The 23,170-nt window shown below is 33.4% G+C and overlaps 1 protein-coding gene across 2 annotated transcripts in view; it reads left to right on the top strand.

Annotated features, from left to right (window-relative positions):
• Nucleotides 1–23,170, top strand: part of VPS50 (VPS50 subunit of EARP/GARPII complex) — a 105,745-nt gene that overhangs the window by 28,053 nt on the left and 54,522 nt on the right. For both annotated transcript variants that reach the window (XM_010979671.3, XM_031454902.2), the window contains 3 exons: nucleotides 9,302–9,344; nucleotides 10,973–11,071; nucleotides 12,477–12,617. In XM_010979671.3, coding sequence (XP_010977973.2) covers nucleotides 9,302–9,344; nucleotides 10,973–11,071; nucleotides 12,477–12,617 — 283 coding nt within the window. The remainder of the gene's footprint in view (nucleotides 1–9,301; nucleotides 9,345–10,972; nucleotides 11,072–12,476; nucleotides 12,618–23,170) is intronic.

Here is a 23,170-nt window from a genome sequence, read left to right as displayed (position 1 = left end):
TTGTTTGTAAATGGACAGTACAATAAAATTATAAATAATAATTTTTATAAGGTATGAATGATTGGATACTTTTTAATCCTGCTTCCTGTCACCTCATTGAAACTTTTTTCCATATTTTTTCCCAGTCTTACTGATTTCATTTTTATAGAATAGTTGAGAATAAGTTCATCTGTTCTTGTCTCCATTGCAACTCTTGGGAATTCTTCTGCCTTAACTTTGCCCAGCTTATAAATATTGAGAGTGCTGTTGCAGTTTGTTTTTCAGATCCAGATGGTTCAACTGTTTGGCTCATCATGATAAGGATTCTTTTGGAAAATTTAAATGTGATTTCACTTTCTGTAACAGTCATCTTTGTAATGTTTAAGTGATTGTGCTTTAATGTGTTGTATCTTTTGTTTAAGTATTTATAAAACTTACAATGTAAAAATAGTTGCTGCATCCTTTGCTCTTAGGTCTAATTTCTATTAATGAATTTTGGTCTGCTTAAAATGAAGGTTTTGCATTAGTGGTAACAGTACCTTGGGGTGGCTCTAATCCTGGTGTAATATCCATCGTTCCTCTAAAACCATCAAAAATAATCATACAAACTAAGTAAAATAGTGAACTTGCCAAGTAAACGCAGTTTCATATTAAATTCCTACTTATCCCAGAATGTAGCCCCATAGTCTCTCCTGTATGGTCGGTAAGCAGGATGCACTGATGGTGTAGATGTTGATTGCTAGTATCTGAAAAATAAAAGAATTATGATAGAGTGAAACAGTAATAATAGTTTTGAATGAAACTTGTTCTTTAAGTTGTGCTTAAGTTGTGCTTTAAGTCTGTGCTCTCACATCGTAGGTCTCTGCTGGTATAGGATAAGGGCTAGATATTTTTCCCCTGGGGATGGAATTTTTTTCCATTAGGATCATGCACATTGAAGCAAAACACTTTTTATTTGATTAGGAACACATAGTTGGGTAGTACCAGTGATATTTTGGTTTTATCCATTTTGACAGTGATTAACCGTCACTGTTAAAAACATGATTGTGTCATTTATACTTAATAGGTTGAGAGAATAGAGAATTAGCTCTAGTGTGTTGAATCTATTTGAAAATTTCTAGCCAGGCCTTCTGGATCTGGAAGAAACATAGTGCTGATTTAGTTCATTTTGTGGTGATAAATCTGTTGAATGAGAAAAGCTTATTTATGATTGGCTGAAAATAATTTGGGGAGTTATGCATTTACTAAGTGTTTATTATATGTCGAGTGCTTTGCTTTGGAATTGGCTGTACAGTGATGAGCTGTATGTAATGCAATCAGTATAATCCATGGTTTTCTATAGTGCATAGTCTATCAAGATGGACTCGGGCTGGGGTAGGCACAAGTGGGAGAGGGCTTTAGAGAGGAGGAAGTTGAGCATACAGTGGAAGCATTGGGATCTAATTCTCCTTAGGGGGCCAATACTAAGGAGGCCCTTCGGGAGGAGTTAGCTAAACTAAGATATGAGGGGTTGTGGATATGAGATTACTGGTATCATGGTGAAGTCTTTGTTGCAGAGATGCCAAGCAAAATGATTAAGACCGAAAATGTCCATTGTATTTATAGCAACACAGAAATCAAAGTTGACCTTCTTGAGGACAGATTTGTTTGATGTGTAAGTGCAGGATGAGGAAATTTTATGAAGAGAGAAGTGGAATTGAGGGGGAGAAACCTGAATGTTTGAAAATCGATGGGAAAGAGTACATAATAAAATAGAGAACATAATAATAAATTAAGGTTTTGTAGTGATAATAGCAGAGATTGACTTTGAAAAGGACACCATTCTATTGTAATAGGGAAGAATGAGTCTGGAAATCTGGTGGTTGAAAATTGAGGCAGCAGGTGACATGAGTTGATACTTTATTATTTCCATTAATTAAAATTTTTATTATAGCTTTGCTAAAGTAAATATCTAATTTGATGAGAGTTAATTATAAAAATTATTTTGAAAGAAATTCTTATTTAGGCTTTTTCAAGTTAGCATAAGTTGCCTTCCTAGCACTTTTTAATTTTTATGTATATAGTGGTATGTGGAGGAAGTGTGACTATAGTTATCTGACCTGGTGAGAAGTTTTGAAATGGGAAAGATCTGCAATAATGATTTAAATTAATTATTGTTTTATTTTAGGTCATACAGTATATAAGAGGCATGCTATGTTTACATATTTGAGTCATGCATACAATAAAGAGAAAAGTTTGTTTTATTTTCTGAAAAGAGGTAAAAATACATGCAAAGAATACACACATGAAAATAGGTTAAAAAAAATGTCCCAAGGAATTCATTGTAATGGGATTTTATCTTAGGCTTCCTGGGAAATCTGTTAGAGTTGTGTTTTTAACTTCACGATTTAGTAACTAGGCGGGGTGGCTCAGAGAGCAGAGCTGTTAGTTGGAATTGCTTGGTGGTGATGACAGTCCCTCCACCAGCGATTTCTTCACCCCCATAGACAGCAGTTTCCTTTGTAAGCCACCATTCGTCCTGCCTGACCTAACTCCCTTTTCCCTTCACCTCTTTCTTACTTCATCTGTTTGCTCCTGTTTGGGAGAACACAGGATTGTTCACTTGATTGAAAAATGAAAGAAAACTGGTACCTCTTCAAGTACCTTGTATCTTCCTTGAGATGTGCTGTATTTCAGCATCTTTACTGTAACATCAGTTTTGTTCACTTTTATAACTGACAGGGAACATTTTTGCATTATTTCACCTTTCTTGAGTTGATTGATAGAGTCCTATAGTTGGGATTTACTGAGAGTAAGAATCAGAGTGTGTTTATGTTAAAGTACATCCAATGAAGCATTTAATTTCTTTTTCACTTAAAATTTATCTAAATTAGTTTCAAGAAAAGTTATTTTTAAAAGTCAAAACTGCTTTATTATTTTTTAATTTCATTTGAAAGAAACTACTTGATTGAACCTGAGAGCATGCTGGATTATGCACCGAAAAGTTTGCATACCGTCTGAACTAGTGGGTTGAATACTGTGCTTTAACATAGACACAGGTATTTAATTTCTCATAACCTTTAAAATATCCTGTTATTTTTTTCTCAGAAGGTGATTTTGACAGTTGAATGGAAATTATAGGCTGTAGATCTTCTTCGTCATAGAGCAGTGAGCACAGCTTTTAGGTACAAGTATAGCGGTACCAGGGACTATCCTTCCCCTGTTGACCTTAATTCCTTTCTAGCAAGCTGTGCCTGCTCTCTTTCTCTTTAGACTCACACCAGGGGAACCCAGCAGCCCTGCCTGGAGTAGTGTTGAGCAAGGAGTGTTTCTGCAGGATCGCCAGGCCCTCTTAGCTGGACCCATGTGTTGATCTGGAGTCCCTGTTGCTCCTTCTGCTTGGGCTGAGTTACTGATACCGTGCTGTTCGGCCATGGAGCCATTCTGACACCGTCTGCATTCCTTATCTTTTATCTCGTTTTCCACTGCCTCCTTCCCCCCACACAGTGCCATTTAAAAATATTGTAAAGTAAAATCTACACAAAACACAGTATTTGAACAAAAGAGTCTTAAACAAAACGTGGAAGTTTTTTTTTCTGCCCCACTCACCATTTCCTTTCCTACTCCCTGGAATAAACCGCTTTTACAGCTTATTAATTTTTTCCTAGTAGATTTCATTGTAATTTAAAATACCACACTACAGTATCTTTATCCTGACTGATCACTGTAGATAGTTGTTGATGCTCTAGTTGTTTACTCCCCATAATAAAAATCAATGAGTTAGGACTTTGATATACTTCTTTTTACTTCTCTTCCTTTCTCCATCTTCCAGGTTTTGTTAGCGAGACTGTTATTTTCACTTGGTCAAGTTTATAACATCTATATTCTTTTCAGAACTATAATTAAATCTTCTCTGTTCTTTCTGATAGGTTAATTTTTTTAGAAGTAACCTAACAGAAGTCATATTTATTATTCTGATTATGTAAATATTATCTGCAGAACTAAGTAGAGTGATTTGACATATTAAAAAAAAGGAAAAATAATCCTTTGTCTCTAAATGAAAATCAGAATCCATTAGTATTTTTTTTAATTTCTCTTCATCATTTTTCACTTTTTTAGGTTCTTCTCAGCTACTGTCATTTCTTTATAATGTTCCTTTTTTGTATATTCCTTTGTCCTGATTTGTTAGTTACTGCTTTGAAACTTTTTTTGACATGGCGTGCATGGGGGGTAAATTTTCAGATTTTGAAATGATTTAATTTTTTTTCAACCGTGTATGTACTAAATAATTTTTTTTTCATAGAAGATGGAAGGTGTTGCTCAGCTGTCTATTTTGGCCTCCTGTGTCATTGGACCGAGTCTGATGCTATTCTTGTTCTCATTCCACCATAAGTGGTGTCTTTCCTTTAGAAATTTTTAGGATTTTTCTTTTTTGTTTCCTTGATGTTCTAAAATTTCACCAGTCTAGAAAAGTCTTCTGTGTCAGACTTTGACTCCTAGATGCTGAGACAAGAATGGAGTATTGTTTAAGGCTTCGCTGCGTGAGCCGCTGAGTTGCTTGGTATACCAAGAGCTTTTGAAATTTACTTGTTCTCTAGGAGTTTGTAATAACAGGCAATTAATAGGCAGGAATGGGGGATAATACGCCAGTTAAGAGCACAGAATACACAAACAAAAGACCATCAGAGATGTTCAAGCTGTGAATGGCTCACTTCCCATGCCCCTGCAGGAGTGGGAAATAACTGACATTTATAGGAGTGAGAGTAGAAGTGGGACTCTATTAGCTAAGGCAGCACTGACTATACAATAATTCTAAATTAGATTTTAATAAGGTTTTCTCACTAAAGCTTGATTTTTCAGCATTTAAAAATTGAATCATGATGATGGTGATAGTGATTATAGTATAATATTTTAAAAGTTTTGGCCTTTACTGTGTGTCAAACACTGTTCTTGTCATTTTTCTTTCCTTTTCTTATTTAGAAATCACAAAATATTCCCTGGAGGTGTTGTTATTGTCTCTCTTATGGATAAGGACATTGATGCTTTGTAAACTAATTGGCAAAGTCAAGATTTAAACTTAGATCTGTTGGAATGGAGAGCTTGTTCTTAACCACAACTACACTAGACTGTCTGTAGCTATTATGCGCAGTGGAAGCTTGTGGCTAGTAGGCCCATTTTTATTATTCTGCTCCAGTATCTGAGTTATATTCTTACTAGAATTAATTCTATTTTTTCCTAAACCTCTTTCTGCCAGTTGTCTTTGTTTGTTTGTTTGTTTATTTTTACTGTGTTTATGTTGTTTAAGTAAATAAACTAATGAAGTGAAACAAGATTTTAAAAGTAAGTTGAATGCATTAAAAAAATCATAATGTTAAAAATAAATTTCCTTTTGAATTTTTTGTAGATGAGACAACTCAAAAAATTGGGGGATATAAGGTAGCAATGTGATTTGACATTCGGATTGTTTTGCATTTGTTTTTGAGTTTCTGCTTCACTTTTGAGAAAATGAAACTTCAAATTATAATTTATTTGTGATTTGGCTCAATGAGACTAAGAAGTTAAAAAAGCCAGTCAAATGAAAAGATGTTGGCTCTAAATCAGAAATGGGTGAATGAAGTACATTTATACAGTTTTAGTTAAAATAGTCAACTGTAAACACACACATAAATATCCCTCTTTTAATTTTGTTCGGTTGACCAACTAAAATGTCTTCTACTGAACTGTAGCACAGGGTCGGCACAGGGCCTTTGTCTTTAAAGGGCCAGATGATAAATACTTTAAACTTCGCAGGCTGTAAGTTCTCAGGTGCAGCTGTTCGGCTCTGCCCTTCAAGACTGAAAGCAGCCTTGAACGATATGTGAACAAAGGCATGTGGCTGTGTTCCAATAAAGCTTTGTGTAGAAACATACCCTGTTGACTAGATTTGTCTCTTGAGCCTGATCTCTGTTCTGGAAGTACAATTTACAAAGTTTGGAGATGATTTGAACATTTTTAGTATCCTTAGTAATGGACTGTGGGCTTTCTCTGTGATGAACAGTTATGTTCTGGGTTAGGTTGGGGATTTCTGAACAGAGAGAGGACAGAGGTCCGGGTAGATCCAAAGTGACCTTAGGAGTTTGTTTATGGTCTGTAAGAGGTTTGAAGGATCATGTGGACACTTCATGGTACCTCAGGGTTGTTAGTTTAGCTTCAAAGTGTTTGAAAATCAGGTTTTCTCTGAGGTCTGTTGATAAATTATCTGCCAGCAGTGAGTAGATCGAAATCATTGGAATAGACTTCTGATCTAAATTGACTGGAGTTTCCAGGGACCTTGGACATACAGTGTAAACTTAGAAGTATAAATTTTGCTTAAGTATATTCTAGAATTTTTACCACTCTATTGAATCATATACAGAGATGTGGTAGTTGGGTAACTGGTGTTCAGTATATAATAGAATCTTGAAACTTTAGAGCCAGAAGCAGCACTTTAGATCCAGCCTGCTTTGGTGTAGGAACCTAATGCCCAAGGCTATTAAGAGACTTGTCCTAAATCACGTGGCTCATTAATAACAGACCAGGGAAAGAACTTTAAGAGGCTAATTACCTCTGAACCATCTTGTCTTTCATTATGGTCAAATTTGTACAAAATTTTGATTTATATGCAACTTTCTAGGACTTACTTTGCCAGCGTGTATGTCCTAGATCAGCTATTGAAAAGAAAACTTTTAATTATTTATGGATATGTTATCTTTAATATTTTCTGTAGTGACTATAAAAATGACCCCCAAATTGTTTGATTCATTCTGTTCACTTGCAAATAGACTTTAATAGCTTTTAGCCTTTCATCTTAGAACTAGTAGTTTTTTTGACCATAATGTAGCTTCTTTTTAATCCAAATGTTTGTGAATAGGTTCTTTTTATATACTTTGGTTAATGGACTGAAATAACTTGAATTCATGTTTCTAAATGATGGCTGAGGGTTTCTTTAAAGGCTGTATATTTAACATATCCACTCCTTAATCACATTTTTATGTATGTATTTTTAATTAGTAGTAAACTGTTATCAAACTACAGTTTAGATTTTGAAAGCATTTTTAATAAACCAAAATGTTTGATTTCTAGATTTTGTATGTAGAATCTTCTACATACTATTTACATTACCACATTTACATTAATTCTGGATAGGCTCTAGAATCATTTTAACCATAAGTAGATGAAATAGAAACATCTAGATTTATGATAATATTGTAAATAAAAGCTAAGCCCATTTTTTTCTATTAAGAACCTGAAGAAATCATTACTCTCACCAATGAATGAGTTTAGATACATTCCTTTTTTTCCAAACTCAAAATACTCCCTGAAACTCCCAGATAACAGTTGTTAAAAAACTACAAAACCTTGTATATTTTTGGTGTATTAAACTGCATCTTTCACTTGTTCTTACTGTTTTATTTTACTTTTGCCATAAGTTCTTTTGTTAAAATGTTTTTTTCTATGATATTATTTATTTTGTTAGGTATCACAGATCTTTTTTAGTAATGGAATATTACAATTCAAATAATACCAGTTTCTTTTAAACTGACCTAGGGAGAATTAAAGGGGAAAAAATCAGATTCAATTACATATCTTAAGTGTATAACTCAATACATTTTTACAAGGTGAACATAATAGTGTGATTACCTCCCAGAAGTAGAAATAGAACATTTCTAGTGCTCCGGAAACTTCCTTCATGCCCTATTCCGATCATTATTCTCTCACGGTAACTAACCACTTTTCTGGCTTCTGTCACTACAGTTAGTTTTGCCTATTTGAACTTTATGTAAATGGAATCATACAGTATGTACTTTTTAAACTGACTTCTTCTGTCCAGTATTATGTTTTTGAGATTCAGGTGATGCATTCTCATTGCTATAGTATTTCATCATGTAAAATACATAACACTTTATTAATCCATTTAATTGTTCATAGACAGTTGGGTTCTTTCAAGTTTTTGCCTGTTACAAATAATACTTTAAGGATTGTGTATGCATTTCTGATAGGTCCATGTCTAGGAATACTGGGACATAGAGTTAGCATGTGTTGAGTTTCAGTAGATGTTAGTTTCCAGTGAGATTGTCAGTTTCCCCTTCCTCCAGCACTGAATTGAGTCTTCCATTTACTCTGCATCCTTGCCAACATTTTTTTGATGTCATTTGAAATTTTTTAAGAAATTTGTTATGGTGTCTTATTGTAGTTTTAATTTGCATTTCCTGATTGCATACTGGAGTGTTTTGGCCAATTGGATATCTCCTCTGTTGAGAATCTTCTCAAGGCTTTTAACCTTTGTTCTTTCTTGGCTCTGTTGATTAGTTTTATGTATCCATATGTTGGTACCAGTGTCTTATTGCTATAACTTTATACCTATTTTAGTTCTCCAACATTGTTCTTCAAAGTATTCTTGACGAGTCTTAGCCCTTTGAGTTTCCAGATAAATTTTAGAAGCAGCTTGTCCGTTTCTACATTAAAAAAGCCTGCAGGAATTTCAATTCATTTTTTTCTATTTTCAATTCATTTTATTCTAGGAGATCATTTTGTTGAGAAATGATACCAACTGTATTGAAGGTTTTAGTTTGTTTTCATGGTATATACCTCTTTTGTTAAGTCTTTATTTTAGCTTAATTTTGTATTGTATATTTTTTATTAGATTTGTTCCCAGCTATTTTTTTTTTTGCATTGTCATTTTAAAAAATTCATTGTCTAATTCTTTGTTCCTGTTATATAGAGCTTAGTTTTATTTTTGACATTTTACTTTTCAGCTGTATTACATTATTATTTCTAAAACTTGCTATCAGTATTTAATTTTTGAATTCTTAGTTTATCTGTAGATTCTTCAGGATTTTTTCCCCTTGCAATCCTGTTTTTGCTAGTAATCCATCCTTCTCTTCTCTTCTCTTTTCTCTTCTCTTCTCTTCTCTTCTCTTCTCTTCTCTTCTCTTCTCTTCTCTTCTCTTCTCTTCTCTTTCTTTCTCTCTTTCTTTCTTTCTTTCTGAGCAATGTAGGCTTTACTGAAGATTTTTGTGGGGAGTTACAAGAGGTAGTTTACATTACACACACCATGGCAAATATTTTAGATTTTTCTATTCCCTATTTCATTAATATTTCTATCCTTTCTAAAGTCCTTCCTCGATATTTCTTTCTTTTTAATTCTTTTCGTTTTATTTATATTTCTTTCCTTATTGCACTGTCTGTAGAATCAGCAGTACAACTTACTGCTCATACTGTTGATCTGTCAATTTATTAATTATTTATTCAACTAGTATGTATTTGTTTAACACTTGGTCTTTTTTAAAGATATATACACCTCATTCTCTGTTTTATTTAACAGTGAACTGAATTCAAAGCTGCAAGATACTTTAGAACAAATTGAGGTAAGAGATTATATCATAAATTAAATGACTTTTTAGAAGTTTTTGAATAGCATAGACGCACCCTATGTTTTCACTTTGATTTTATAACCAGTGTTTCTAGATCACTATACTCTGTGCTTTTCATTTGGAATATCTGTGCATGGTCAAGTTAATGTTAATTTACTTGTACTCTCAATAATACTTTTAGAATTATGGGATCTGAAAAGAGAGCTTGAAACTATTACCATATCTAGAAAGATTCCAAAACTTCTAGTCATCAGTATGTTCTCATGTAAATTATAGCCAGAATACTTACCACGTATTCATTATTTTTAAATTGTTAACTACTTCTTTTTAATTTACTGAATGTAAGAATAATTCATTTAAGAATAATTACTTAACACAGAGAAAAAAATGTGACAATGAGTGTGTATATGTCCATGAATGACTGAAAAATTGTGCTGAACACTGGAATCTGACACAACATTGTAAAATGATTATAAATCAATAAAAAATGTTAAAAAAAAAAGAATAATTACTTAAGTTCCTAAACCTCATAATAATATCTCATATAGTTCATCAAAAATGTAGAAACTGGAAAGGAAAAGATATGTCATTATCAGCATAAAGTCTTGCTTTTCCTCCAACATTTATTCAGAGTTCATCTCTTTCCTTGTCAATCTTTGCAAGCAGGGTGTTCATTTTGATGTATTTAGTAAGAATTATTTGGTTTCTTCTGGTATTTCACTCTATTATTTTCCTGATAAGAGTACTGATAAAAATTGAGGCTGGACTTTCAAATGACCTTTTGTGAAAGAAGTTTTTGATCATAAATGCCGTTATTTCTTAATTGTAAAAATGACAATTTATTTGATAAACATAAATATAGCCTCTTTGGAAATCTCTTTGGTAAATAATTATCTGAATATTTAATGAGCTTTCTTTTGAAACCTCGGTTTTCTTTACTTAATATTCAATATTATTTTGTACTTAGGTAGAAAATTATTATTTTAAAATGAAATCATTGGAGTAGAAACCCATAAACAAAGTTGATACATTTAAATGTAATTGATACAGGGTGGGAATGTGTATAGCTCAGTGGTAGAGTGCATGGTTAGTATGCATGAGGTCTGGGGTTCAATCCCTAGTACCTCTATTAAAAAAATAAATTTAAAAAAGTAAATATAAATGATACACCTTGAGGTACATACTTTTAAGGTCAATGTGGTTTTGTTGAGAATTAATTTTCAGTGGTTACAGAGGAATTATTTTATTATTTTTCAATAGTTACGCAAATTCAGTTTATATAATTGTAAGATTTTAGCAGATGCTTGAGGAAATAGAGTTAAGTAAAAATGAAACAAAATCCCTTTAAATGCTATTATAATTGTGTCCCTTGAAACACTAGGCATGGTTTTTTAAAAAAAACTCACATATTAATAACAGCAGTAAACTTGAGTATAGTTGTGTTAAGAATGATAATTTATTTATATTTTTCTTTAAATTTATTTTTGACTGTTAAATCCAGTGTGATAGTAAATGTGTTTAGGTATTGATTAAAAGTAAGACATTGGTCTTAATATTTTCTTCTTATTACCTTGAAAACATAATTCCTTAACCACCTCTTGCCTCCTCTTTTAATTACATAGGAACAGTTGGATGTTGCTCTGTCCAAAATCTGTAAGAATTTTGATATTAATCATTACACTAAGGTTCAACAAGCTTATCGACTTCTTGGGAAAACACAGGTTAGTTTTGAAAGGATGTTTTCTTTTTTATTAATCTGGAATCTCTTGATCTTCACGATTGCTTTAGTTTGAATATTATCAATGTAATGTGTTTAAAAAGTTTCATTTAACAAACAAATTTTGTGTTATATTAACAGTAGTAACATTGTTCACATAGGCTCGTAGTGTGTGTAATGTGATTAAAATATTATAGTTTGTTTTGAACTATGAGGGACTTGTAAGGTTTAATATTTTCACTATTTTATGTAGGTTTTAGAAAGTATAAGATAATTCAGTGGGAGAGGATTGTAGTCTCTTTAACCTCAGCTCTTGGTCCTGAATGAGAACTTCTTAATTTGGAGCCTCATGGTTCCTAGATGGCCTAGCATGACTCCCTCAAAGTAGTATGTGAACTTTTGTGCAGTGTGTACATTTGTTGTAAAACAGGTTTGTTGCATTTATCAGATTTTTCAAAGGATCGTGTTATCCCTAGAAGGTTCTCACTACTCCCATGATGCATGCTTTACATACTCTTACTACTTGAGGGGTTCCTTGGAAAACTTGAAGTAATGGTCATAGTTTGAAAGTTAACTATACCTTCTGCATGTACAGGATTATACATTTTTTTATAGAACATCTAAACATGATAGAGTAAATGTTTACTTCCCTTAAATAGTCTCCTGTTTTAGAAGGAAATTTAAGACTTTACCAAGCCATTTAAACTCCATTTACATTTTATAATATGAATAAGGAAATCTGATTGTTTATTGTACTTTATTAATTTTTATATCTTAAGCTATACTTAGGGCAAAATACGAGAAGGAAGACACTTGATAATTTTGAGGGACATGTTTGAAAATGCTTGAAAATACAATTATAACTTCTAATTTCCTTCATTAGATGAACTCTTTTCACTCATTAAATATTTATTGCACCTACTGTGTGCATTGCTCCAGGCACCTGGATATTGGCCCCTGTGTATCTTACCTTCTAATTAGGGAGGCAGACATTAAAGAAATAAATAAGTGTAGGTGGACAGAATGATGAAAAGTACTGATTTATATAGGATAGTCAGGAAAGACTTCTGCAGTGACCATTGAGAATCCTGAGCAATGTAAGGTAATGATGGCAGGGGATCCCAAGATGTGATTATGCATAACATATTTGTGAAAGGGCAGGTTGGGTACCAGTCATAATACAGAGCAACAGAATAATATTTGCCATTCAGATTGACCTTCTGTGGTATGATGTTGTGATTATCTGAAGGGTTATTTGTAAATAACACTTCAATTAGAATTCTGTGAATAATAGTGATCTTTGTTCTGTTGCTAACATTGGTAAAGATTTTTCCTGTGCTTTTCAAATCTCTTGAAATTCAGTTATTTTACTAATATGAGATTATGTTGTATGTTTTTTCTTTCCATAGACTGCAATGGATCAACTTCATATGCACTTCACCCAAGCCATTCATAATACCGTGTTTCAGGTTGTTCTCGGTTATGTGGAGCTATGTGCGGGAAACACAGACACAAAATTCCAAAAGCTGCAGTACAAGGACCTCTGTACAGTATGTTATAACTTAATTACTGTTCATATGAATCTTATTTAGTTTTTAAATTCATATTCCTTTTTTCCTAGCACCTGCTATTTGAAGATGCTGCTAAAGTAAAAACAAATATATTTGCCAAAAGTTTTTTTTCTCCCGTATTATTCTTTTCCTCAAAGAGAAACTGGAAGATTCAGTCACACAAATGGTAAAGGTTGATGAGATAGTACAGACTTGTGAAGTTGCTTCTAAATGGACTCTACCCTCTTACAGCTTCTTTTACCCTTTTCCCTCAGGCTCTTAACTCTTCTATGATAGCATTTATGGTGCTTTTAAGCAATCACCTTGGTTGATTTACCATATATACTTTCAATCAGTCTTTTTCTTGTGTATAAATTCTATTTCTGTCAGCCTCTGTAACCAGTTTTTCTATGTCATTCTTAAAGAAACAGGTCTATAGATAATATAATCCACAGATGGGAAGTGAACTGAGTTGGGTTCTGTTTTAGAATTGTTCTGCTGGTGGATTGATGTAGAGTGTGAGGAAAAGAGAAGGATGAACAGCTGGGAGAATGGTGGCGTTGTCTGCTTTTACAAGGAAGACTGGTCTGCTGTGGAAAATCATGAATTCTGGTTGATGCCTAATAACATTCAAGTGGACTTATTGAGAAGGAGGTTGGATAAAAAGCATAAGGAGAACAGAACTAAAGTTATAGATTTGGGGATCTTCAGTATCTAAGTGGGTTTTAAGCCATGACACTGGATAAGAAAATTGGGGAAAAGGGTGTAGGTAAGACAGGAGGGCCTTAGGCTTTGTAATATTCAGGGATTGTGTAGGGGAGGAGGGACCAACAGAAAAGTCTCAGAAAGAGCAGCTAACTGGGTAGGAAGAAATCTAGGAAATGATGGTGTCACAGCAATTTACAGAAGGAAGTGTTTCCAGAAGAATCAACTGTAAACCTATGTCAGATGTTTCTGAGAGTCTGAATAAGGTGAGATCATTGAACTGACCACTTGATTTGACAATATGGAAGTTATTGTTGAACTTGGTCTCTTTAATTCTAACCCAAGAATGTCCTGTGTCTCTCACTAGAGACTTTCTTGAGTTGTCTCTAATGTCAACTCAGAAAACAACAGTTCCAGGAAGTAGATACCTATTCTCTGCTGTACTTATGTCCAGGAATTAGTGTGAAAATAAGCTAATGTTCATTCTTCAGTGAGTTTGTCAAAAGTGCAGGTTATATGGCCCTTGGGAACTGGAGAAATATTCTTACTTGAGCTCCAATATTCCAGAAGGATGTGATTATAATGATAGATTAAGGATTAAGTTAATGATGACAGTGGATGGTTGTTAATATAGCTAAAAAATGTCTTTTTAAACTCACTTCATAAATCATAAGGACTGTTTCATAAATTTTATGATTATTTGTGTGATAAAATTTCATAATTACATTTTAAATACCCAGTTTTAAGAACAGCCATCATTTGATAAATTTCAGTGATTTTGAAATATATTGTTTATTTTCTTATTCATATGTTTGCTTAAGTTGATAGTGTATATTTGTACATTAAATATCCAAACAACAAATTTTTTTTGATTCTATTAGTGTTGCTGTCACTAATAGGTAATTTAAATGTTAAAGCAGTTTATTACAAGTTAGTGATTTTTCTGTTAAAAGCAGAAAATAATGTTTAATAATTAAAATGAACGTTTTAAACAAATTAGGCTTTTGTTCTTCACTCTTTTTACTTTGGTTAAATCTGATGTTTGTGTATGCCTGTAGTGCATTTTGTTACCATTAAACTTTTATATGCTATTAAAAGTCAAAGACATATTTGTGGTCATGCTTCTTTTTTTTTTTTTAATTATTTATTTATTTATTTATTTTTTAACATTTTTTATTGATTTATAATCATTTTACAATGTTGTGTCAAATTCCAGTGTTCAGCACAATTTTTCAGTTATTCATGGACATATACACACTCATTGTCACATTTTTTTCTCTGTGAGTTATCATAACATTTTGTGTATATTTCCCTGTGCTATACAGTGTAGACTGTTCTACAATTTTGAAATCCCAGTCTATCCCTTCCCACCCTCCACCCCCCTGGTAACCACAAGTCTGTATTCTCTGTCTGTGAGTCTATTTCTGTCCTTTATTTACGCTTTGTTTTTGTTTGTTTGTTTGTTTTTGTTTTTGTTTTTTAGATTCCACATATGAACGATCTCATATGGTATTTTTCTTTCTCTTTCTGGCTTAGTTCACTTAGAATGACATTGTCCAGGAGCATCCATGTTGCTGCACGGTCATGCTTCTTAAAAAAGTCCTTTGTACTTTTACATAATACAAAGCTGAAAGTTGTACTTAGCTTATACATTTTTACGAACAAAAATTTGTGCTTAAGATACTTACCATACCTTTTAAGAAATTTTTTACTTTTTTCCTAAAACTGACTATAAAATAACCTTTTGAAGTAGCTGTGTATATTTAAAGTATCAGATCACAAGGGACTTATCTTTCTTGATTTCATCTTGAGTAAATGCTTGTTAAAATTACTCCGAAGAAACATCTGATACTTCTTCATAAAATTATCCATGTATGTGTGATAATAGGTGAAGTGTGTATAATTAAATTAAAGAAACATGATTTATTAGCACACTGGCGCTTAGTCGTAGGAAACATCTCTACACACCCATAGACATACAAAGAACAGCAGGCCTGTGTATTATTATTCATCCAATGTAGTTGTACATTTCTGGTTTATATTCCAGCTGTGCTATAAAAACATTAGTTGAAGTAGTTTTGATTTGAAGTGGTGAGAACAGTAGCAAATGTTAACTGTGGATTTATGGAGGAATTTGTTTTGCAGAACGGGCTTAACAGAATTAGGTGTGATAGGTTCTTTAATGTTGAAAGAACAGAATTAGAGGACCTGAATAATGAGGTGAAGAATATGGTGCATTTTAAGGTGGCCCACTTTCTTTGGTACAACTCTTGATAAAAACATCAAGAAAGTTTAGAAGTACCTCAGGCCTCTTGTAAGTATTTAAGTCAGTGCTGCTGCAGGCTGACAGGGATGTGAACATCTCTTATAAGCCTAACAAAGTTTTAATTTATTTTATAATATTGAGTCATATTTGACCTGTTTAAACCAGGTAAGATTAGGAAGAAATTATCTCTCATCAGATTTATTTATTTAGTTTGATGAAAAGATGTGTACTTTCAGTAACTGAGTTCTATAAATGGAAGTGGTTAGCTCAGGAGAGGAAAACTAGGAGCCTTTAGAAGTTCAATCAATAAGCTGATGAAAGGAAACTTAAATATATTTTCCTGGTGAAAACACGTAACAAGGATTTGGAGTGGCACAGCTCAGGCAAGGGAGGGAATTTGTGAAGGAGCCTTGTATTAGAATGGAGAGTCGTAATTTTTTCAGTATATGGCAATTGGGAATCATTTTGGCCTGGATTAAAATTAACTGATAATTATTGAGGATGTATATATGAGTCCAGGAACATATGTGGCAATGGAACGTCAGTAAGGAAGACGCAACAGAGCCTTCAGGATGTATGTATTGGGTGTTGACTAGCAGATTTTGGAAGTGAGATGAGCCCAGCCATTTGAGCAGTTGGTTTTCTCTGTATAGTAGCAATATTTTGAAGGAAGTCCTTAACCATAGATAGAGTGGTAGAGTTCAATGTAAGATTAAAAAATGAAATGAAATGGTACAGTGATCAGAGTTGAGAGTGGGATAGAGTTCCTGTAAACAGGCAGCCATTTTGTTTCCTTTAGATGGAAAGAGACTGGAAATGAAAAGAAATAATCGTTTGCTTGTTTTTATTCATAGTATTTAAACCACTTGCAGATACCAGTCTGTTACTGAATGGGCTAGAATGAAATAGAACTTTTTTTTTTTTTTTTTAATATTCCTTTACAAAGAAACCTGGGGCAAAATTAGTGTTCTGTTTTTATTTACTCTGAGAACTTCAAAATTCTTAAGACCAGCAACATACTATACCATTGTGAAGTTTCTTCCATTTGTGTCCTGTCCCCATTGCTCTAAGTTTAAGTTTAGTTGGCTTTGAACTTTCTGAAGTCATTTTGCAGCTGGATGTACTTAATTTTCTGTTTTTACTAAACCATATTTTTCTCAATGATTGAATTAAAAGCACAGTTTTTCTTTTTATAGTTTATTTTTCAGTCTGGTTTCTGGATTTCTCTTGACTATATTGGCTTATAGTTTTTAGATCAGTAATTTAGGCTCTTTTAGAAAAAAGTGTACATTAACTTGAAGCACAAATAAAGGACTGCTACTTAGAAGCAAAAGTTTCAAATGAAAATTAAATCTCATTCATTTCTGGAAAGGGTCAGTATAAAGAGAAGGGGTGTAGAGATTATTTTATTTAAAAAGTTAAGTCCTTTTTGTGATTGCAGTTACATTGATATACCCTACATGTTAATACCAATTTGTGGAGAGATTTAAAGACACCAAGTGGAAGCTCTTTATTTAGTGATGTTGTAGAGAAACCCTTTGTAGGTTATTTGAAAGTTTATGAAGTATACATCAGTTAAAAAAATGTTTTTTAACATTTTTTTGAGCAGGCTTACGATTTTCTCTGGGGAGCTTATTTCATGATGTTAATTAGGATGCTATTGATTAATTTTATGATAATACAGCTGGCTAAGCTGGCTGAAGTTTTCCCAGCCATTTTCAGTTGTTCATTTCCAAATGATCTTTAATGAGTTTTGAGTGCTGTTTTTGAAATGACCTTGATAATGTAATAATACTTTGGGGAAAACTGTCATGTTTCTGAAAAAGAAACAAAAGCTTTCTGAAATCATTTCAGTATGTGTTTTCTCAGCATCTGGTACATTGGAGGTGTTTAATAAATGTTTCTTTAGTATATTGAATTGCTCTCTGTCTCTGACTTATGAGGTGTTGACTTAATCAGATTACAGATTTGATTAAGCGGGAGGGAAAGAAAACCAACACTGAGCACTTTCTCTGTGCCATATACTTTTACAGGTTCTTTATATGCATACATCATAGAAAGACCAACTAACGGCTAGTCTAATGTTCCATTCTTCCAGGTTTTAAATTTTTCATTCCTATAAATTGTATCTCTTGATACTGTATTGTAATTCAGTGGCAGTTTGAGAGTCACAAATATTTTTAGTAAGCTTTCTGTTGAAAATACAGTTTATTTTGATGTTCATATAGAAGCCTAAAGAAATTTGCTCTTTTGAGTCAAATTTGCTCTGTTTCTGTTCTTAAATTCTCAGGGTGCTTTCTGTTGTGAAGAATTAATATATTTTCTCTTAGCAAATAGTATGAGAGTATACAGACTCTACTATAGATGTTAGGCTGCTGGCAAGTTCAGAGCTAAATTTAATGTTCATGTGTAATCATCTTGTTTTGGGTTTTCTATAAAATTAACTGACTCTTTATCCCTTTTCTGTTTTCTCAACTAGTCTGCTTATATGTTTTTATATCACTTTTCATGGAGTTAGAATATTGATTATATGAGTAGTTACTCAAATTAAGCAATTATTAATATGTTTATATTTTAAAATGTGTATTTTTAAAAATTATACAACTAAAACATTGTAGGAAAATACAGATAAGCAAAATAAGAAAATAAAAACTAATATTTTTTCGTGCAGAGCTGGTTATTTTAATGTGTATATAAGCAAGTAGCTTTTAAAAGTAGGATTATATGTACACACAGTTTTATAACTTTTTCCATTTGCTATGTTATAAACAATTTTCTGTTTCAGTAAGTATGCTACCTACGTAACTTTTAGTGGCTTGACGGTACTTCAGTGTAAGAGATCCTGTGGATTAATTAACCAGTTTTTTTATTGTTCGATATGTATGTTATTTCCAACTTTTGTCATTACGAACACCACTGTAGTAAATAGTTTGGAAGCTAAATCTTTGCACACATCTTTATTTCTTTAGGATAAATGATGAGAAATGAAATTGCATTGTCAAGGCTTTGCATTTTTAAGGCTTTAATGTATATTTACAGAATTGCCCTCTAGAAAGTGTGTTTCAGTTTACACTCCTCATCAGTAGTGTCTGCTTTTATCCCTACCCCTGTGCACATGAATGCTGATTATTTTGTATTTAATAGCTTAATTGTCAGATACCAGAAGGTAGCATATCAGGAATAATTTATGTTGTCTGTGACTCAGGCATATTGAGGACGTGAAGAAAATTAAATTGGAGCATTTCATTGATTGTGGAGGTTAATTTGGTTGATTGGGTTGGATAGGTGAGTGGACCTTTCCTTTCTTACTACAAATTTCTTAGCTACAAATTTGAACATGTGGTCAAAAGAGAAACCTTTTCAGTTAGAGGAATAATATTATTTACTTAAGTGCTTTTTGAGGTCGGTTTTAGATAACTCTTAAGAATTCAGCTATCTGATTTACTCTTATCATGTATATGTAGCACCCACCTAATTTTTTTATATAAGAATTCTATATTGGTTTCTAAATATTTAAGTTAAAATAAAAAGTAAGTTTTGGTAATTTTTTAAATTCAAAACTTAATGATTAAAGGAAGGTAAGGAAAGTTTATGCATCTCTTCCTTTTTGCCCGCCATTTTCTGTCTGGATTGTCAAGAACTGTGATGGGTCTGAAATTTTATCCTGATTGCAGCCTAACAAGACAGTCTGTCACCGTTTCATGGATGCTGGTAGAAGATGCAGGATTCCATTTTCTTAGCACTCTGCCTTACTAAGTATAAACCAGAGCCCTTGCCATTACTCAGCTTTTGTTAAACAGGTAATCTGTTCAGCTCAGCAAGGGTAAATAAGGTTATAAAGAGTAGGTAACCTACTAAGGTCACATTAATTACGACCAGAGGTGGAATCAGAAAAGTTGAAACATATAGAGTCAGTGGGGTCAACACAGGTCTTGAAGGGTTTAAGAAAGCAAAACTGTGTCCTATTAAGAGGAGGCTACAGCTTTTAAATAGGTTTTGGGTTTCAGCAAGCACAATGTATGTGGCTGGGTCCAGGGATACAGAGGTCTGAACAATGGCATAAAAGGAGAGCATAGTGCAGGTGAATGGGAACAGTAGGTTGTCTGGCCTAGTGTAACTGGATTAAACCAAGTACAATGATTTGGTGGTTTCTGCTGTACCACTGGGACTAACCAGTGCCCTTGGAGTTCAGGCTAGGGGCTGATGTTATCTGGGTAACCAACTTTGCCTCTTTTGGCTGGAAGTGGAGGGTTTTCTAGTCACTTGAAACCAACTCAGGTGTGGTGAGGTCCTTCTGCTGCCCAAGTCTATGAACCCTTAAAACTGCCTGTGTAATTTTGACTGCTGGGTGATTTTTGTTGTTGTTGGGAGGTTGTGGGTAAATGTTAAAGAGCCAGCCTCTTTTTAAGGGTGTGACACTCAGCAGCCAGCAGAACAGAAATAATTTATTGGTAAAAGCCATTCTTGAAACTGCCAAGAATCCCTAGTCTTAATTTGATAGTGTTTTTTTATATTTAAATACTGCCCCTTTTTTGGTGATAAAATGCTGTGAACCCCCATGCTAAGATTATCACTTCAAACTTTGAAAGATAAATTATATATTCTGGTGACACATGCTTTGCTTGCCTTAGGGTGTTAAACTTTCCATTTGATTAAGGCCATGTAGCAACAATTAGGAAAATTTGGTAATGAAAGGAGCCTCTTCTGTGTATTTCACAATTTAGAGGGTGCTAGTTACTTAGTTCCAAATTGGCGTCATTCATATCATACATTTTGCATATGTCTTCATGTTTATTTACATATTTAGTATTAATGATATAATGCCTGGGAGATGAGAATGACTAGTTTTCCCACCATATGTTTGTGTTTTTAAATCACAAATGAATCTAGTTGGGTATAAGGAAAGTTCTGCTACAGGATATGCATATTTTATCTGTGGAGAGTCATAGTTTTTAAAGCTTCAGAGAAACTAGGTTATTTGATTCATCCCTTGGGGTTTAGATACGTGAAATGACATGCTGGAGTCATGACCAAGTTAAGTCACAGAGTTAGGCCCCAAGTCCAAATGTGCACCATCCAGTCCACTATACCAAGCACCACTGTCTGATTTTTTTCAGTGATTAGAAGGTATTAAAAAGTTCATATTTTGTACAGCTCGGCCCTTACAGAAGTAATTAGAAGTTGGAGAGATCTTACAATTGCTTGGCCCAGCCACTTATTTAGGTCCAGAGTTCAGCCTCATGAGAGATGGTTTTCCATTTCTGGGCCTAGTGCTGTTTTGACCTGCAGCATGTTTCCAGAAACCCCCCAGGTAAGCAGTTGGCCTCTTTAGCAGCTTCTCCTGATGTGAGCTCACAGTGCTAACAGCATGCATCTAAAGATACTGATAACCCTTTGTTGTTTTTTGAAATCCACCTGTGAGTATGTGTATGTGTTTGGATAGGGGTAGGGATGGCCATGCTAGGAGGTTTAAATGAGGATGCCAGAACATCTGCTCCTTTATGTGTGTCAGCATGTGATTAGAGTGCTAAACCAGAGTGAAACAAGAGCACGATGATACTTTAAGGATACTCCCAAGAATTTTTATTTTGATACTTTAATATAAAAAAATCTTCCTGAAATTTTTGTAGGTAATTGGTAATAAAGATTTCTAATAGGTATAAAATTAAATTAATAAGAATTAAAAGAAGAAATTTAGCAGCCTCCTTTTCATTTACCACAACTTTACACGGAAGCAACTTGCAAAAGGTGATCTGTTTTCATTGTGTGCTTCAGATTTGGAAAGGCTGCATGTATTCATTTCTAGATTTATGCTGTTCTGTGAAAATGGCCTCTAGATTCTTACTAAATTTACTGTTTATAATTGAGGCTGGGCTGTTGCTGGTTTTAATAAGCTAGTTTTATCATTTTAATTTTGACCAGATAGGTTGGTTAGGATGGTTAATAGTAGAGATGAAAGGTACAGAGTTTTATTCTTGACTGGTAGTGATGAGATCGGAAATCAGATCTGTGGATTCTGTCAAAATGTTCATTAAGATTTGATTAAGAAGTGAATTTTGATGTTTGAATAGTGAAGCATGGTGGAAATGCTCTGAGCTTCTTGCATTGTAACATCTGGATTTGTGAATCTTCTCCAAATCTTGCCTGCTAGGATATTTGTTACCTTTATGATCACCAGAGTTACTATACATGCATGTTATCTGTATAGAGGTTATGGATTAAAAAAAAAGATTAGGTTATTTAAAATATTCCTCCTCTTCTGCATGATTTTTGAGATAGTTCTGAAATACTGTACCTTTTTTCTTTTTCCTCACCTCTCAACCTTCCCTGAATAAATTGTTGCTACTAGCTTTCAGAGAATGGCAATGGAAAATAACCCTAGAACAAAGAGAAATATTTGATGAGTGAATTTCTGTTCCCATATATTCTTAAGAAAAAAATTTCAAGACATGCTGTTTTGTTCTTTGGGTGTCTCATTGTGTGAATATCTTCTAAATTGATTAATTCAAGGCTTTCATGGCTATTATTGCTATGTGATAAGAACATAGAACTGAAATTGCAGTAAGGTGCTCCTCTGCCTTGGTATTGCTGGTCTTATACTAAGTGAAACACCCAATAATTCGTACTTGAACTAAGTTGCAGTGTTAGATATTTAGTAATCAGTGAATGGATTAGACCAATGATGAGGTAGCAGATTCTGGAATCTCTAACACTGTTTTATGAAGGTGAAACTGAGATCCAGAGTGGTTTAATATCTAAGGATATGTGACTAAGTAAGTTGTGAACTGGTGCTGGCTGGGACCCAGGGCTTCCAGTTCCTTGTCTAGTCCTCTCTGTTATGCTCTGCTGCTGTGATGTCTGAGTGGAAGTTGCATGGGCTGTTACTTTAGAAATTTAGATTGTCTTCTTGACCTGCCTTTTATTTTTGATTACTTTATACGTTCTTTGCTTATTTGTTGGTTTCTTTGACTCTCTCTTGTTACGGTTATGGTTCACACATGTCTGTGTAATAAGATTCTCTATTTGAAATTTGGAGGTGATTTTTATAAATTAATGAGAGAACACTAGTTGCAGGTGATTTTAGTAATAAAGTGCTAAAAGCATGAGAAGCATTTGTTGCTATGAGAGTTGATGTCAGTTGGTTGCACAGTATAGTGAAAGTGGTTTCTGGAGTCCAGTTTTAGAATGAAATGAATCTTAACTTACTGCCAGCATTGTCTTCAAGTACAGAGATGAACACATTTGGGCTTAAAATCTGTTAAAAACAATATTTTTTGTCTATCCCACCTTGTACTTTTTTTCCTTAAACTATTTACTGTATATGTATTTAGTACAATGACTCTATACATTTGTTTCTATTTTAGAATATAAATCATAGCAAGAACCATTTTGTTTAGTACATCATAACCATGTTTATACATATGAACATATTTGAAGATAATGAAGTTGGTGTTCTTTTGAGAGACTTTTAGGCATGGGCATTGATCTAGCATAGATCTGTGAATTATTTACACCTAAATAAATTTGGTGAGAAAGACCTTGCTATTTCAACTAAATAATTTCAACTTTTTCTGAAAAAAAT

Source organism: Camelus dromedarius, chromosome 7 (assembly GCF_036321535.1).
Source record: "Camelus dromedarius isolate mCamDro1 chromosome 7, mCamDro1.pat, whole genome shotgun sequence".
Classification (NCBI taxonomy): Eukaryota; Metazoa; Chordata; class Mammalia; order Artiodactyla; family Camelidae; genus Camelus; species Camelus dromedarius.
Note: the sequence above shows the minus strand (reverse complement) of the source record. Positions and strands in the feature narration are given on the sequence as shown.